Here is a 17,391-nt window from a genome sequence, read left to right on the forward strand (position 1 = left end):
AGATTGGAAGGGGTTATGGGGGGGGCGTTAAGAGTTCCTTGAGGGGGGAGTCTGAGTGTAATGGGGGAGTCCTGATGGATGCCATCAGGAGGTGCACAGTGGAGATGGAGGGGCCTATTGTAATCAGGAAGGAGGTATTGATTCCTAAGATGAGATGAGGGAGTCTTGGTCTTGATCGGGGAAGGAACTTATAGATGGGGGATTTCTGTTGGATGAGGAGGGATTGCAGTCGAGATCATGAGATGGCACAGATGGGATGTAGGTCGCCAAAAGAAGTAAGGGGCAGTCAAACGGAGGGGAGTCCAAGTCCGGATCATAAGGGACCTGGGTGCTACTCGGAGCCAGTACGGTCGTGATTGTGGTCCTTTGCCATGGGCAGCTGGGAGCAGTGGTAATGTGGGCGTCTAGGTCGTGATAAGGAGGGGGCTGTAGTCCGTGACATAAATAGTTTCAACAGGTCGTGAGGGCACTAAAGACCCTGTAGCTTATGTCACCGGCAGAAGCGACCCGGCAAAATGGTACCAGATCCAACCCAGACGCGGAACCGCTCTCGCTCTGCGCAGGCGCAGTACAGGGCGGCCGGACGTTACGGTTGGGGGCGGGCCCGGAGGGAGGGGCTTGGAAGCCTCTCTCTGCGCTTGCGCCTAAGGGGCGTGGCGGTCGCACCTGCGCGAGTTGGGGGAAGGAGGAGGAGCGAGGTGACGCAGGCGTAATAATAGAGAAGGTGCCAGAAAGATACAAAACAAGTGGCTGCGGCCGTCGCCCAGGAGTCGTGAGGCGCCGGAATTCGGTGAGGATGTGGAGAGGCCTACAAGCTACTGGTGGCGGGTAGACCGGACCAGCTGGGTGCTGGGGAGAGGGCGGTACCACCCTTACAGGGCGAGGGGGTCGGATTTGCACAGCGCCACCTGTGTGGAGCGAAGGGCTGCTTTGGTCGGTCCCATTGTAGGGGGCAGAGGGTCACTTTCGGACTGTACCACTTAGGTAGAGCTGTGGGGCTGATCGGACAGTACCACTGGACGCAGCCAAGGAACATGTCTGGACAGTAGTACCCATAGTCAAAGGGCAATTGGCGGGGTGCCCCGCGTTGGGCCCCCAGGCTTGTTCGGACCGAGTCACTGAGTCGGGTGGGAGGCTTGTTCGGAACATACCACCTGGGGAGGGGCATTCGGGCTGGGCCTGCCCGACTGGTCGGAGGACAAGCGGGGTCTGGCGTCTGGACCTGTTACTAGGGGACCTCGGGCGATACCATTCTCTTGAGGGAGAAGGGGGAGGCTAAAACGGCTGGGACGTGAGGGTGGCCCTGCCCGGCGGCACGCGGAGCGGGAGAGGCACTGGCGGGGGTGAGGTCCGGGTCTCCGCGTCGCTGACCACTGCTCCCTCCCCGCTGTGTGTGTTCTAGGCCCTGGTTCTGAGCTTATTCCGCCCCCCTCCCCCGGGTATGGCGCTGTCCGGGTCGACCCCGGCCCCGAGCTGGGAAGAGGATGAGTGCCTGGACTACTACGGGATGCTGTCGCTTCACCGTATGTTCGAGGTGGTGGGCGGGCAACTGACCGAGTGCGAGTTGGAGCTGCTAGCCTTCCTGCTGGACGAGGCCCCCGGCGCCGCCGGCGGCCTGGCCCGCGCCCGCAGCGGCCTGGAGCTGCTGCTGGAGCTGGAGCGCCGTGGGCAGTGCGACGAGAGCAACTTGCGGCTGCTGGGGCAACTCCTGCGCGTGCTGTCCCGTCACGACTTGCTGCCACACCTGGCGCGCAAGAGGCGCTGGCCAGGTATGGTGGAATGGGAGGGTGACAGACTTCCGGTGGGGAGAGGGCCTTGCTTTCGCTGGGCCTCCACGGTGTCTGATATGGAGAGTGCCATCTCAGTACGTGTCCCATCTCACTCTTTCCTCCTCCCAGGGTATCAATGAGAAACACAAGAGGGAGGAGGCATGGCATTGGGAGGGGTGAGCTTGTGGAATTTGGCTACATCAATAGTGATGTTTGTAGCGTTTGTTTACAGAGGGCTTACTTCTTGCTGGGCACAGCAGTAAGCCCTTCTTCATATGTACTGTCACCCTATATCCTCCCGGTAATCCTAAGAGGAAGTCCTGTCACCGTCCCCGCTGTACGGGGAAAGCAGTAGGTTGGAGAAGTTAGGCAGATTGCCCACATATAACAGCTGAATCCTGTGTGCCTGGGGAATAGGGAACAGGAGATACAGCTTGATGGGACTGACGAAGTGTTCCATGAGGAACAAACATTTGAGAGGAGTATCAAGACTATAAGACAGATGAACGATTTACTTTTTTTTATTCTGTATATGAAGATGACTTTATTTGAACGATTTACTTTTAGATGTGGTTATGGAAGGACTGAAACAGAGTAATGGAGCAGAGAGAGAAAGTAGGGAGTGGAATGCTTCAGAGTGAAAGGAGGCCCCCTTAAGATTCCATAACCAGTCAAGACCTTTCTGAGAAGGTGGCATTTGAACTGAGGCTGCACTGCCACCCTGGTGCATAGATCTCAGAGTAGGAAATTCCAGGCAGAGGAGAAGACAAGCTTTTAAGTCCTGAGGTAGGACTGAGTTTGGCATTATCAGAGGCCAGTGTGGCAGGAGCAGAGGTCAGAGTAAGGGCAGAGAGGTAGGTGAGAAACCATGTCGCATAGGAGCTTGCAGATAACACAGCTAGAAAGTGGGAGCTAGGATTTAAACCTTGCTGGTTTGTCTCCAGAGTTGGTGCCCTTAATCCTTGTAAGGGAAGTGCTCCTATAGGACAGCAGTCCTGAGAAGGTGAAGAGCCCCTTGTGTGCATAGGCTTTGAGCTTTTGAGCGCTTGGCGGGATTACTGGAGGTGCTGTGGCTAGTTCAGGGAGGGGTTTTGTGAGCTTCCCTGCCCAGGGTAAGCCCATGGGATTTGGGTAACCAGGAGAAAGGCATCCCTTGTGCAGAACTGACAGCATTTTTGGAAAAATATGTCTGGAGGTCAGGCTGTGGAAGAGAAGATTTGGGGACCCTGCAGAGGCCTGCTTACTCTTCGGGGCCTCAGGGAGAGCCGGGGGCAATTGACGGATGGGGGCAGGCAGCATTGCAGGAATCCTGACCATAACTCAGCTTACAGGATAACTGACAGTTGGAGCTGCTGTAGACATGGATTGGGTGGCCCCAGAAGGTGATGAGTCTTTTACCCCAGGAGGCACCGAACAATTACTGGGCTGCAGGTGTTTGAGAGGGAGTGGGTATCTGGGCTTTGAGTTCTGGGGAACTCAGGCACCCTGTGGGGCAGGCTTTCTTCTGGGGTGGGGGTGAGGGGGTGGGAATTGGAGGCTGGGCCTGGGAGAAGTCGCAGGCTTTGAATACTTCTTTCCATTCTTCTCTCCCCACAGTGTCTCCAGAACGCTCCAGCTATGGCACGTCCAGCTCTTCTTCAAAGAGGACGGAGGGCGGCTGCCGTCGCAGTCAGCAGTCAAGGAGTTCTTCAAATGCTGAGCAGGGTCAGTGGGAGACAGGTGAGCCCAACCCTGTGGGCATGCCAGCAGTCTCTCTCTCTCCCTTCTGAACCCTGATGAACCTACCCCATCCTGACCCATCAAGGAAGGAGCCCGTGGGGTGATTCTGTCTCATTTTTGCTTTGTGTTTGTGCGTGTGTGTGTTGTTGCAAAAGCACGTGTCCGGAAACAACTTACGGAATTGTTTCTTGTGGTTTTATATGTCATTTAAATGGCACCACATCATGGGTGTCATTCTTCACATGGCTGTCTTTGTTGGACATGTTTCTGAGATTTATTCATGTTGGGTTTCTAATTGGTTTTGTTTAATTGCCATGGCAATTAATTTATCCACTCTCCTCCCCTCCCCCAAGTTTTTAATCATTCAAACGTATTTCAAATATACTGAGAAGTTGAAAGATTAGTACAGTGAATGTGTTTGTATCTTCCACCTAGACTCAGTAATTTTAACATTTTGCCAGTTTTGCTTTATGTGCACGTATATGTAATTCTTTTTTTTTTTTAATATTTATTTGTTTGTTTGTTTTTGGCTGCGTCGGGTCTTAGTTTCGGCACTTGGGATTTTTTGTTGCAGTGTGCAGGCTTCTCTCTAGTTGTGGCACTTGCGGGCTCAATTGCCCCGTGGCATGTGAGATTTTAGTTCCCCGACCAGGGATCGGACCTGTGTCCCCTGCATTGGAAGGTGGATTCTCAACCACTGGACCACCAGGGAAGTCCCTAATTCTGTTTTTTTTTTTGTTAAACTCTTTGAAAGTAAATTATAGGCATCAGGACACTTTACCCCTAAATGGCAGGCATCTCCTGAGAATCAGAAGATTGTCTGATACCACTTCAAGACTACTGTCTTACCTAAGAAAGGACATAAGTACTGATTCTCTAATATCCTAATGGTCCATTTTCAGACCTTCTCAATATTGTCTGCACTTTCAGGATCCACTCACAGTTGTGTTGCTGTACATTCAGTTATTAGTCTCCTTCACCTCTTACTATGGAACCCCCACCCCCACCCCCATGGGGTGGTATGGACCTTTTTCTTTTTTCCCCCGTGACATTGACCAGGCCACTTGTTTTGTACAGTGTCCTGATTGTTTCCAGATATGTCTGATAATTTCCTGATGGTATCATTTAACTTATCCATCTGTCCCCTGTAGTTTGGGAATCGGGTTTGGAGAGTTGGTTAGATTCAGGTTACGTGTTTTTGGCTGGAATGCTTGGTTGATGCCGTGTCTTCACATTAGAGCACATCAGGAGGCCTGGTTTTCCTGTTGTGAGTGAGCAAGTTTGATCACTTGGTTAAGGTGGTGTCTGTTGTATTTGTCCTTCGTACAGAGATATTTTTTCCCCTTGTGGTTAGTAAATAATCTATGGGATGACACTTTGGCACGTCGTGTTCCCCAACAGCATCCCCGGTGGGTTTAGCAGCCATTGGTGATCTCTGTCTGAACCAGTTATTATATTGGTGTTCATGAAATGGTGGTTTTCTAATTCTTTCCTATGTCTATTAGCTGGCATTTTCTCAAGAGGAGTTTTACTTTTCTCTTTCCCTCCATCCCTCCTTCTCTCTTTTTACTTAGTGAGGGGTGTCACCATAGACTCATGTATTCTTATTTATTTACTGTTATAATCAATTAGTTATTCTTCCTGACGTTCAAATTGGCTAGGTCCTGTGTCCTTTTGATGTGTCTCCATCATTCTTTGGGTGCTTCCTGCTTTGTAGGACTGCAAGATGGACTGCAAGATGTCCTAGATTCACTTGTATTTTCCCTTCCCCAGCCCTGGAATCAGCTGTTTCCAGAAGCCTGGTTTCTCTTAGAGGCAGCGGTATTTGGAGACCAAGATCTGGGTGCTGAGTATGCGCATTGTTTTGAGGCGCTTACAGTGAACAGAACTGGAAACTGCTTTTCATAAAAGTTCATATTAGGGGCTTTTCTGGTGGCGCAGTGGTTGAGAGTCCGCCTGCCGATGCAGGGGACACGGGTTCGTGCCCCGGTCCAGGAAGATCCCACATGCCGCGGAGCGGCTGGGCCCGTGAGCCATGGCCGCTGAGCCTGCGCGTCCGGAGCCTGTGCTCTGCAACGGGAGAGGCCATAACAGTGAAAGGCCCGCGTACCCGCCCCAAACAAAAAAAAGTTCATGTTAGCATTTTCAATTCAAACATAACATTATAAGGATTTTTTTTTTTTGGCTGCGCTGCTTGCGGGGATGTTAGTTCCCTGACCAGGGATTGAACCTGTGCCCTCAGCAGTGAAATTGTGGGGTCGTAACCACTGTACCACCAGGGAATTCCCTACAAGGACTTTTTTTTTTTTAAATTAATTTATTTTTGGCTGCATTGGGTCTTCGTTGCTGCGCATGGGCTTTCTCTGGTTGTGGCTAGCGGGAGCTATTCTTCGTTGTGGTACGCGGGCTTCTCACTGCGGTGGCTTCTCTTTGTTGCGGAGCCCATCTCTAGGGTGCGCGGGCTTCAGTAGTTGTGGCACACGGGCTCAGTAGTCCTACGAGGGCTTTTTTGTCTTACACTGAAAATCTTGGTTCTTGGTAACATTAAGACATGGACTTATTTTGCTTTATTTTACAACAGTAATGAAATAGCTTCAAATTTGTAATGTCAGTACCACTGCTGTGTCTACTGAATGAAACATAAGATATTTTTGTGGTTCTGATTGTTTTCAGAGTATATCCTACTGAGAGTTTACAGTCAGAATGTTCTTCCTACTTACTTAAGATCCTTCTTTTTTCTGCTTCTTGTTACTGATTTTATATATAGCTAGATCCATTTGTTTCTGTTTGTGTTTAATTTCATGGTTTGTTTCTTTTGTCTTTTGTTAATTTTTTGAGTATGTTGTAAAACAGTTACATGATTCCAAAGTCAAAACTAAAGTATGTAAAAAAGATGTTCTTAGAAGTATCATTTCCACTGGTGTCTTTCTCCCTCCCAATAGATAATCAATTTCATTCGTTTCTAACATAGCCTTACAGTGTTTCATTTTGCAAAAATAGCAAATAATGTAAATATTCTTGTTTCCCCTCCTTTTTTATACAAAACATAGCAAACTGTAGATATTTGTTTTTCACTTGCTTTATTTCACTAAGCAATCTATTGTGGAAATTACTCTGTGTACTTTTTGTCAGACATTTACATTGTTTTCAGGTTTACGTGGTTAGGAACTATAAACACTGTTTCCTGGTGTGAGTAGTCAGGGTTTCTCTGGGGTCACACCTGGGAGTGGGACTGCCAGGTGGTGCGGTGTGCTCATCTGTCCTTCTAGATGATGCTAACTTGTACTTATTCGCCATCTTATGGCCCAGGAAGCAGAGGGGCTCACCCAGGGTCTGACAGCATGGAGTCCAGCCTTGAGCGCTTCCTTGGGCACCCACCTTGGTGCTCCACCCATCATCTGGTCTTCAACCTACACCATCTTTCTCTCCTCAGGTTCTCCCCCAACTAAACGGCAGCGGCGGAGTCGGGGCCGTCCCAGTGGTGGCGCCAGACGGCGGCAGAGAGGGGGTCCAGCCACCCCCCAGCAGCAGCAGGAGCCAGCCGGGCCTACCTCAGAAGGCAAAGTGACCTGTGGTAGGTGTCTGTGCGTGCCTTGGGAGTGCATGTGCAGTGCCTGTTGCAGCCAGTAGAGCTGAAGGGTGGGAGAAGTGGGCCCTCATCTGGGGTGTGACACCCAGTGGGTGGGCAGCAGCTCCATGCATCTGTACAGCACAGTGGAATCCCTGTCTTTTCTGTTGCCTACTCGCTTGTCTACATCCTGCCCATAGTTGAAGGATTGTGTTGTGTGCCGCCTCCTCCAGGAAGCCTTTCCTGACAGTCCCCTGCCCTCAATGTCATTTTTTGTTGGAGGAGCCAGGCAGGGGCTGAGCGGCTGGGCCTGGCAGGCCTCAGAGCAGATGGGAGTTAGATTTTATTCTATGAGTCAAGTGCTTTCCAAGGGTTTTTAGCAGGGGAGTGAAGTGATCTGATACCAGTTGTTAAAGGAACTCCGATTTCATCTGGAAAATCAGTTAATAAATGAGTTACAATTTGCAAAGCGCTTAGAACAGTGCTGGACATGTAGCACGTGCTCTGTAGGTGCACATGAAATAAATCCAACAAAGTGGAAGCAGGGAAATGAGTGGAGGGGCTTCACAGTCCAACAAGGATGAGGCAGAGGTCTGGCGTGGGGTAGTGGCGTTGGAGAGGGTGAGAAGGAGGTGGACTTAAGGAAATAAACATTTTGGATATAGGGTTGACTGTACCTGCAGACAGGTGGGTTGGATGGGTTAGGGGACTCCGCTGTGCAGACTCATGCAGACCTTGCCCTTGAGAAATTCTCACTAGTCCTGAGGGGAGGACACAGGCACTCTCACACACTCCCGCACGCCCCTCTGGTACCCCCTCCTCTGAGTTGGGCAAGGCTCTGGTCACAGAGGGTATCAGCTGGTGAGAGGCTCAGGCTGGGTGGGTGGGGGTGGAATTATAGGAGGGAAGGTTGAGGGGTAGGTGGCGGCAGCTCTGCATCCCCCAGGAGACTGTGGCCTCCCGGCGCTTCCTCCTGCCACCTGCAGAGCCTCCAGCCCCCGGAGCGCATGAGCCTGCCTCCTCCCGGTGCCCACTGCGGCCCCCCAGGCCCTGGTGGTCCTAGCCGCTCCCTAGATGGGGCTGCAGACACCTGTGCTGGCTGCTTTCAGGAGGAACAGGCCAGTGGAGCCAGCCTGAGTCCTCAGACAGCCCGCACTTGAGGGGGTGGCTGTTTGGTCGTGACTGTCCCCAGAGTCAGGAGTTAATTACCAGAGCCACCCACTGGCTGGGTGGCCTAGAGAGTCACTGCCTCCCTAGGGAGCAGGCTGGGCTGAGGCCTGCGAGGGGTCTTGCTGCTAGAGGCCTCGGTCTCTTCTCTGAGGGTGGGGAGGTTGTGAACCTGGGTGTGGCTGTCTCTTGCTGTGGGGCATGGCTGCGCAGGTCTGACTGCTGACTCACCAGGCTGGGTGGGGCTGGAGTGAGGCTTTCCCCAGTAGGGCCCTGGTTTTCTGCCCTGAAAATGGAGGTGGCCTAGTCCCAGGGGTGGAAGGAGGTCCCTCCAGACCTGAGTGAGGAACGGGTCTGCCATTCTTGCCTCCTCCTCACCTGTGATAGCTGTAGGGGTTGAGCCCCACGCAGCTGCCTTCCGCTGAGGGATAGAACCAGACTGAACTCCGGAGGTCCCAAGAGTGTGAGGAAGGGGCCATGGGGGATCCTGGGCTCAGACGCAGGACCTCTGAGTTTGCACAGCCCTCTCAGGGCCGTCCACTGCGCTCTGTGCTGAGCGCACTCCTTCCCTGACCTGGAATTCTCAGGACGGCCCTTGAGGTAGGGATGCCGTCCCCCATTGTGCGGAGTGGCAGGGCTGGGCTGAAGCTCGGGTTTGCTCGTTTGGTGGTTCCACGTGTGTTTATAGAGCATTGACTACCTGCTTACATCCCACAGAAGGGACTGGAGGCCCCTGCCCTCATGGAGCTTGTGTTCTGGTGGGAGGAGAAGGCTAAGGGGAGGAAGGGAAACTTCAGATGTCAGCTGTGAAGAGAAACAAGCAGGGGGAGGGGGTAGAGAATGATGGAAAATGCAGTTCTAGGTGGATTTTCAAGGTAGGGTGGTCGAGGAAGGCCTCTCAGAAGACAGGAAGAGAGGTAGGAGCGTGTGGATGGCTGAGGCGGGGTGTTTCAGATTGAGGGGACAGCAGGAGCAGAGGCCTGTGTGGGGACATGGCAGTGAGGAAGCTGGCAGGGCTGGAGCAGAGGGAGTGCGGGGAGGCTGCCAGGAGGTGAGGGCAGGAGAGGTGACCAGGGGCCCATCCTGCAGAGCCTGGGAGCCACGGGCCAGGCTTTGCGTTTTTTTAAATGATGGAAAGCAGTTGGAGGACTTGAGTGACAGGCTGAGCTTTGCTTTTTTTTCCTTCAGTGTTTCCTATGGAGAAGAAATAGAAGCAGACAGATTAGCATAACGAATCCTGGCTTCCCGGCACCCAACCTCAGCAGTTGTCAGGTCGTGACTGATCTTGTTTCATTAGCCACGTTGTTTTGGAGTCAGTTCCAGGAGTCCTTTTATTTCACTGGTAGATTTTTCGCTGTGTATTTCTAGAAGATAAGAATTGGGGAGTTCCCTGATGGTCCAGTGGTTAGGACTTGGACTTGGTGCTTTCACTGCCGTGGCCCGGGTTCAGTCCCTGGTCGGGAAACTAAGATCCTGCAACCTCCGCAGCCAAAAAAACAAAGAATAAGAATTCTTAAAAAAAAAAAATCACACCAAAAAACAGTAACTTCTTACTCTCATGTGTCTGCTCAGTGCTTAAATTTCTAATTCTTATAACTATTGGTTCTCTTAAGTCTCTCTTAATTTATAGGATTCCCCCATCACCTCTGATTTCTCCCCCACCACCCTTGTATTTGTTGAAAGTAGTTGTCCCGTAGTATTTCCCAAAGACTGGATTTTGCAGATTGCATTCTGTCGTAGGACTGACTGAACATGTACCCCTGTCGTATCTCCTGAAAATTGGTAGTTGGGCCTGGAGAGGCTTGATCAGATTCTGGTTTGATGGTTTTGTTTTTTTGTTTTCTTATTTTGGCCACGCTGTGCGGCTTGCAGGATCTTAGTTTCCTGACCAGGGATCGAGCCCCCGCCCTTGGCAACGAAAGTGCAGCGTCCTAACCCCTGGACCACCAGGAAAGGCCCCCCCGCTTTTTAAAAAATAATTTTAATTAATTAATTAATTTGGGGGGCTGCATTGGCTCTTCGTTGCTGCGCGTGGGCTTCTCATTGCGGTGGCTTCTGTTGTTGCAGAGCATGGGCGCTAGGCGCACAGGCTTCAGTAGTTGTGGCACGCGGGCTCAGTAGTTGTAGCTCAAGGGCTCTAGAGCGCAGGCTCAGTAGTTGTGGCACACGGGCTTAGTTGCTCCGCACCATGTGGGATCTTCCCGGACCAGGGATCGAACCTGCATTGACAGGTGGATTCTTAACCACTGCACCACCAGGGAAGCCTCCCTTCTGTTTTTTTTCAAGCTCACCTCTTAGGTGGTATTGTGCTCTTCTTTTAGGAAGCAGGCAGAGGCTGCTCGTCTCTTACTGCCCTTAGTGGCAGCAGCTGCTCACTGCCTCCATCCATTAGTTCAGGAAAGGTTGAAGAACTTTACAGTGACACCGTGACTCTGGCTGTGCCTTGGGGAAAAGACTGGAGCAGGAGAGGGGGCCGGCTTTTGTCCAGAGGAGGTGCTGGTATTGGTGTGGCATTGGGGGGCAGAGTCTGTCCCTTTTAGCTTACTGGCTGATTCTCTCTGCTGGGCACAGGTCCTCTGTGTCCCCAGCCTTTCCCGGAGGGAAAGGTAACTGGAGGGAAAGGTAACTCCCGGAGGGGAGACCTGAGTGAGAGTCATCCCTGGCCTCCAGCCACACCCAGCACAGGGTCTGGCACGAACGCTGCTCACCTGCTCACCTGGGCCTGTCCCTCATACCTTTCCTGATCCCCCACTGGAAAGCCCCTCCCATTTCCCTCTGCGGCCCATTCTGTCCCAGAAGAGAGACTGATGAGATGTCGGGTAGAGGGACAAGAGAGTGTTGGGGGGCTTCCCTGGTTGCGCAGTGGTTAGGAATCCGCCTGCCAATGCAGGGGACACGGGTTCGAGCCCTGGTCCAGGAAGATTCCACATGCTGCGAGTAACTAAGCCTGGGCACCACAACTACTGAGCCTGTGCTCTGGAGCCCATGAGCCACAGCTGCTGAGCCTGCGTGCCACAACTACTGAAGCCCGCGCATGCCTAGAGCCCGTGCTCTGCAAGAAGAGAAGCCATCGCAATGAGAAGCCCGTGCACCACAACGAAGAGTATCCCCCGCTCTCCGCAACTAGTGAAAGCCCGTGCGCCGCAACGAGGACCTAACGCAGCCAAAAATAAGTAAATAAATTTAGTATTTTTTTAAAAAGTGTTGGGGCCCACCTGAGTGCTGGAAGGGGGAGCAGCTCTCCTTTCGAGGAAGACGGGGCCCCACCCTCCGCCCTGGGGGCAGGGAGCATCTCCCTACCATTGGAGAGGGACTGTTGACAAATGCTTGGTGTGTTCCTGGCCGGAGGAAACTATTCAGCCACCTTCAGCCTTCCCTGAGTGCTGCCCTGGCTCTTTTTCTGACCGCCCTGCTGCTTCTGCAGAGCAGCTGGAGTTGTCTTGGTATCCAGAGGCCACTTCCTTCCTGCTGCACTCAGAGGAGCGCCAGACACTGGCCTCCGCCCTTTATCTGCATTCAGCCTTGTAATCCTCACAGTGGCCCCATGAGAACAGGTACTGGGGTGAGGTTGTTTTATGGAGGAGGCCCCCGAGGTGCAGAAAGGTGTGCAGGCCCCAGACTCCCTGCCCCAGCCTGCCAGGGCATGGTCAGCCCTGTGCCTCCAGTTGTCCCCTTGTACCCTTTTTCCACCATGCTGGCCCCCAGCCTGTGAATGCCCCAAGTTCATTTTTTGCCTCTGGACTTTAACACACACCGAGCTCTTCTGGGAAAGTCGCTCTTTTCACTGCTTTCCTGTCTCGACTTACTTGTCCTCTTTCACATTTTACTTCCAATGTCATTTCCTGGAGAGGTCCTCTCTGATTGTTTTGATCTAAATCGTTCTCTATAATTTCCTCTCCTGACCCTTGGAATGTCTTTTAATTATGGACTTCTGTGTATGGTTGTATGAGAGGCACCAAACAGGATAGGGATAGTTAAAAGAGCTTGGGCTCTGGAGCCAGGCATCTCGGTTGGAATTCCAGCTCTGCCATTTCCTGCCTGTGTGGCCTTGGGCAGGTGACTCATCCTCTGTGCCTTAGTTTCCTCATCTACAAACAGGGGACAGTAGCACTGCATCATAAGGTTGCAGGTATGATCAGAACGGTCAGCGGGGCTTCCCTGGGGGTGCAGTGGTTGAGGGTCCGCCTGCCGATGCAGGGGACGCGGGTTCGTGCCCCGGTCTGGGAGGATCCCACATGCCGTGGAGCGGCTGGGCCCGTGAGCCATGGCCGCTGAGCCTGCGCGTCCGGAGCCTGTGCTCCGCAACGGGCGAGGCCACAACAGTGAGAGGCCCGCGTACCGCAAAAAAAAAAAAAAAAAGGTCAATAGATGTGAAATGTGTGAAGGTAGCGTAGTAAGTACTATATAAGTGTCACCTACGGTTAAGTTAGTTTGGCGAGGAGAAAAGAGAGATGGTGCGTGATGCCTGTGATTCAGGGCCGGGGTGGAGCGGTGGCTCATGTAACGTGCGTCTCTCCTTTTCTCCAGTGGAGTTTCCCTGTCCTCCCCTTCTGTGTACTGTCCTCTTGTGTTTCAGACCAGAGGTTGGGCCATGTCTTCAGCTGTATTTAGGATAATGAAAGTGCTGTGAGGACTCAGGGGTTAAGACAGGGAAAGCACCTGGGTAGAGTCTGGCCTATACAAAGTGCTCCTTGACTGGGGCTTACATGTCTTCCAGTCCCACTTGTGGCGGGGCGCTCGTGTCTCCCCACCGTCCCTGGCACTTAGTAAATGTCTGTTGAATGGAAGGAGGAATGGGACACATGATCCTGTCCCCCTTCCACCCCCACCATGCCCGGTGGGCTCTGGGTGAATAGACAGTTTCTACTGTAGGTCTAGTAGCAGTCTGTGCTGAGGAGAAAGGCCATCTGGGAGGGGATTCATCTGGGCAGGCCACAGGTCCCGTGAGCCGGGCCTTGATGGGTGATGGGCATTCTGGGCAGAAGAGGTGGACAGGTCATTTTATGAGTAAGGCTTGTACTGGGACCACTTCCCTTGTGACTGGAGGGCAGGGTATGGGAGGATGTAGCTGGGACTGAAGGAGGAGGGGAGGGGAGGAGGTTGGCTCAGGGGCCCAGGTGAGAGAGGGCGAGGCCTAGGCAGGTGCTGTGGCGGTAGAGGTGAGTGTTGAAATCACAGTTCCTGTTTTGGGGTGCCTTCGGCGTCTAGGCCCTGTGTCACATGCTTCATGAGTTGGCTAATTTAATCCTCATGACCCCATCGTGCAGCAGGGACCTCTTGTTTGTCTGTTTGTTTTTCAGATGGGGAAACAGAGGCTCAGAGAGGTGAGGTCACATGCCCAAGGCCCCACAGCTAGAGAGTGGCGGAGCCGGGACTCGCCTCAAGGTCTGTCGTTCTCCGCCACCAGGCTCTGTGCCTCTGCCACTGAGCAGCCCGTGTGGCCTTGGACAGGTGCTGCTCCTCCCAGCCCCCTGCCTCCCAGCCCACGCTTCGGAGGGCGTGGTTAGACACTCAGGAGTCCAGGATGTGGGCCCAGAGGTCTTATCTCATCCTTAGCATGGAGGGAGCCAGGTCTGAGTGTTGTGGGAAGTCCTGGGGGCTAAGGCCGGGTAGGTTTTCCTGGGCCTCAAGCAGAGAGGGTGAGCTTCCCCTCAAGGCAGAAAAAGGAAGCATTTGGGGTTTGGGGTGGGAGGAGGAAGTGGGTGGTGCTGAGAAGTCGCCTGGGGAAGCAGGGACCTGCCTTCATCTTTCTGCTCTGTGGTGACACAGTCTTTGAAAGGTGAAAGGAGTCAGGGGTATGACACTTCCCCTCCCAGAGCTTCAGTTACCTCATCTGTCAAATGGGTTCATTGTGGCCCCTGCCCCACAGGGCTGATCAGGCTGAATCTCCAAGGGCAAAGCGTTTGGCACATCAGAGCTGCTGGTGGCTGCCATTTTTTAGCACCCATTGGTGGACCATCATCTGAACAGGCTTTCCAGTAGGGACTGTCCCCTGGTTTAGGCAGGAGCCTGGGCTCAGAGAGGTGGTGACTTGTCCCAGGTCACATAGCTAGCACCTGAAGGCTCCTGGATTAGAATCAGCTCCACCGACCTGAAGCTGCTCTGTGGGGTGTGGGAGGGTCAGTGCCCTCTGTCATGCCTTGCTGCTCCCTGGCCGTGCGACCTTGGGCAGATCATTCCTCCTTGCCTCCATTTCCTCATCTGTAAGTTGGGGTGATGACAGGGCCTGCCTCACGGGGTCGTTTGTGAATTGAATGAGTTCGTGTGATTCTGCTGCTTGTCATTTCCAGCTTATGGCAGATCCTCAGGATAGCCTGTGTCTGAGTGGAGAGGAAGTTCTGTTAGTAGCCCGGTTCACAGGTGGGAATTCAGTAATCCCACAGCGGGGTGATATGCCTGAGATCACATTTACAGGGGTAGCCTTGGAAGCTCCATGTCCTATCCCCTGCACAGAACTGCCACCACATTTGGGTGGATGTAGGCAGGCTTAAGCAAAAAGGAACTTGATTATCGCTGAAGATCCAGGTGCTCCAGGCACATGTGATGAACCTCAGGAGTCTTTTCCTCTCTATCCTTGGCCTTGTGTAGGTTTCATTCTCTCCCCTCCTGGTGGCAAAACGGCCCCCAGCAGCTATGGGCTTAACAGCCCACCTTCTTGGCAACCTCTGTGAAAAGAGAGCTACTGCTTGCAGTAGAGCCAGCCCAGTTCCAGCCTTGAGTCTCCTGGGCCTGGTGCTTGCTTGGTGGCTGGGGGGCTGAGGATATGACCGGCCCCACATGAATCTCCCTGTTCGAGGTTGCAAGAGGGGTAAAGCTGCTTACCTAAAAGCAAGTCCATTCATTCGTGCATTGGTCCTTTCACAAATGTGTATTGAGTACCTACTGTATGTCAGGGGGCTACACTAATGAACAAGACAGACAAAAATCCCTTCCTTCAGGGAGCTCACACTGGGGGGAGACAGGTGATAAGCCTGACGGTAAGGGAGAGCTTAGAGTAGGTTAGAAGGTGATAAGTGCCTTGGGAAGAAATGGAGCAAGGAAAGGGGAGCTGGGAATCCCGGGGCTAGGTGGTGGTGGTAAACAGGGTGGTCGAGGTAGGCTCACTGGGGAGGTGGCCTCTGAGCAAAGGCCTGTAGGAAGTGAGGGAGTAAGTCCCGTGGGCGCTGGGGAGAGAACACCCCGGGCTGAAGGAGAGGCAGGGCCTGGCCGAAACTGCCTGCTGGTGGGGGGGGCAGTGAGGAGGTGGTGAGGCTGGAGTGGGGCACGTGAGGGGAAGAGCAAGGCCACCAGGTCAGGAGGGAACAGGTCAGACCACAGGAGAGAAGCCGAGGGAGGGTGTCACCCGTACTTGGGTGTGGTTACCAGAAGGGAAGGATGTGGGGCTGGTGCAGTGCAGCCCACACTGAGGGGCGGCAGGAGGAGGCTGGAGGGAGCGGGGGAGGGTGGCAGTCCCCCTCTTCCCCCGGCCCCCCTGCGCCGTGTATCGCGTGTCGGCCCTTCCCTGACCAGTCCCTCCTTCTCCGCAGACATCCGGCTCAGGGTGCGAGCAGAGTACTGCGAGCATGGGCCGGCCTTGGAGCAGGGCGTGGCATCCCGGCGGCCCCAGGCCCTGGCACGGCAGCTGGACGTGTTTGGGCAGGCCACGGCGGTGCTGCGCTCACGGGACCTGGGCTCTGTGGTCTGTGACATCAAGTTCTCAGAGCTCTCCTATCTGGACGCCTTCTGGGGTGACTACCTGAGTGGTGCCCTGCTGCAGGCCCTGCGGGGCGTGTTCCTGACTGAGGCTCTGCGTGAAGCCGTGGGCCGGGAGGCTGTCCGCCTGCTGGTCAGTGTGGACGAGGCCGATTACGAGGCTGGCCGGCGCCGCCTGCTGCTGATGGAGGAGGAGGGGGGAAGGCCCGCCTGAGGCCTCCTGATCCTGGATCTGGCAGGACTGACCCCACCTCCTAGCCTCTGGGCCACCTTCTCCCCTGGAGGATGTCGACCATCTCTACTCCTAGAGGACTGTCACTGTACTAGCTCTGAGGACTGTGACAGCCAGGCCCCTTGATAGACCCTCCCACAGGATGTGGGCTTTGAGGCCTAAACCACTTCCAACTGAGTTTCCTTTCCAACCCCCCCTCCCCCCCGCCCCTCCTCCCTCCCCCCCCCCGCCCATTAGGTGCGTTCCCTCAGCTTCAGGAGGCCAGGGGCTCAGGCCTGCAGATCCGAAAGGAAGGGAGGCATAGCCACACACCAAAGGCCCCTTGCACATCGTATTCCTGACCCTGGGCTGTGTGCGTGCACACGCGCTGTCCCCTCTGAAATCTCTCCTGGGCTCCTGCCCTGGCCTGTTCCACTTACTGCTTTGGCCTAAGGGCTTCTCTCTCAGGATCTCTGATTATACCGCCCCCCAACCCTGAGCTTCAGCCACACCAGTGGGCACTGGAGCTGGGGTGCATCTGGGGCCTGCTCACCTTGCCCGCACATCTCTACCGCCAGCCGGGCTCCGCCCAGCTTCCACACACAGACCTGACTCTTCCCCATCTCCTGCTCCCCGAAGCTGGACACAGATTTGCACATGGATCTGCACCGAGTGTCACACATGTGTTGCAGCGGCATCAGACCAAGTGTGCTGTTTCCCAGGAGGCCTGGACCAGGAACCAGCTTCTTTCTCAGAAAGGGAAGGCAATGGCTTGGGGCTGATGGGAAAGGCCTTTTACGAGTGTCACCAATAAAACTGCCCTGGATAGGGCATAGGTGGGCATCAAGGCTGTACTCTTTCTTTATGGGCTGGAGGAAGGAGCTGATGAGAGCCTGGGCCCAGTACCAATCCCGGAGTTCCTCACGTGGTATCTGGCTGGAGGGTGGGCAGGATGCTGGACCATTATGTGCCGGCTGCTGCCATGGGCTTGGAGGAAATACTGCCTTGGAGTCATAGACTCTCCCAACCTCATTCACACATGCTTCGCTCTTGTATGTCCTTGGGAGTGCTGGGTTTTTTTGTTTTTTGTTTTTTTTGGCAGAATGCAGGCCTCTTACTGTTGTGGCCTCTCCCGTTGCGGAGCACAGGCTCCGGACGCGCAGGCTCAGCGGCCATGGCTCACGGGCCCAGCCGCTTCGCGGCATGTGGGATCTTCCCAGACTGGGGCACAAACCCGTGTCCCCTGCATCGGCAGGCGGACTCTC

The 17,391-nt window shown here is 54.0% G+C and overlaps 1 protein-coding gene across 1 annotated transcript; it reads left to right on the forward strand.

Moving 5' to 3' along the window:
* Positions 1 to 684: 684 nt before the first annotated feature.
* On the forward strand, positions 685 to 16,969 carry DEDD2 (death effector domain containing 2). The gene is made up of 5 exons (XM_082608127.1): positions 685 to 790; positions 1,403 to 1,769; positions 3,366 to 3,488; positions 6,922 to 7,062; positions 15,750 to 16,969. The coding sequence occupies exons 2-5, from the start codon at positions 1,442 to 1,444 to the stop codon at positions 16,127 to 16,129; spliced, it is 972 nt and encodes a 323-aa protein (XP_082464253.1). The 5' UTR covers positions 685 to 790; positions 1,403 to 1,441; the 3' UTR covers positions 16,130 to 16,969.
* Positions 16,970 to 17,391: the final 422 nt, after the last annotated feature.

The sequence above is a fragment of the Mesoplodon mirus genome (genome assembly GCF_964341445.2).
Source record: "Mesoplodon mirus genome assembly, chromosome: 19".
NCBI lineage: Eukaryota > Metazoa > Chordata > Mammalia > Artiodactyla > Ziphiidae > Mesoplodon > Mesoplodon mirus.

Bases quoted from the DNA above. Each gene is read 5' to 3' on its own strand.
- DEDD2 (XM_082608127.1), top strand. From the start codon at position 1,442: ATGGCGCTGTCCGGGTCGACCCCGGCCCCGAGCTGGGAAGAGGATGAG. The intron at 1,770-3,365 runs GTATGGTGGAAT...CTCTCCCCACAG, and splicing joins GCGCAAGAGGCGCTGGCCAG to TGTCTCCAGAACGCTCCAGC. The intron at 7,063-15,749 runs GTAGGTGTCTGT...CCTTCTCCGCAG, and splicing joins AGAAGGCAAAGTGACCTGTG to ACATCCGGCTCAGGGTGCGA.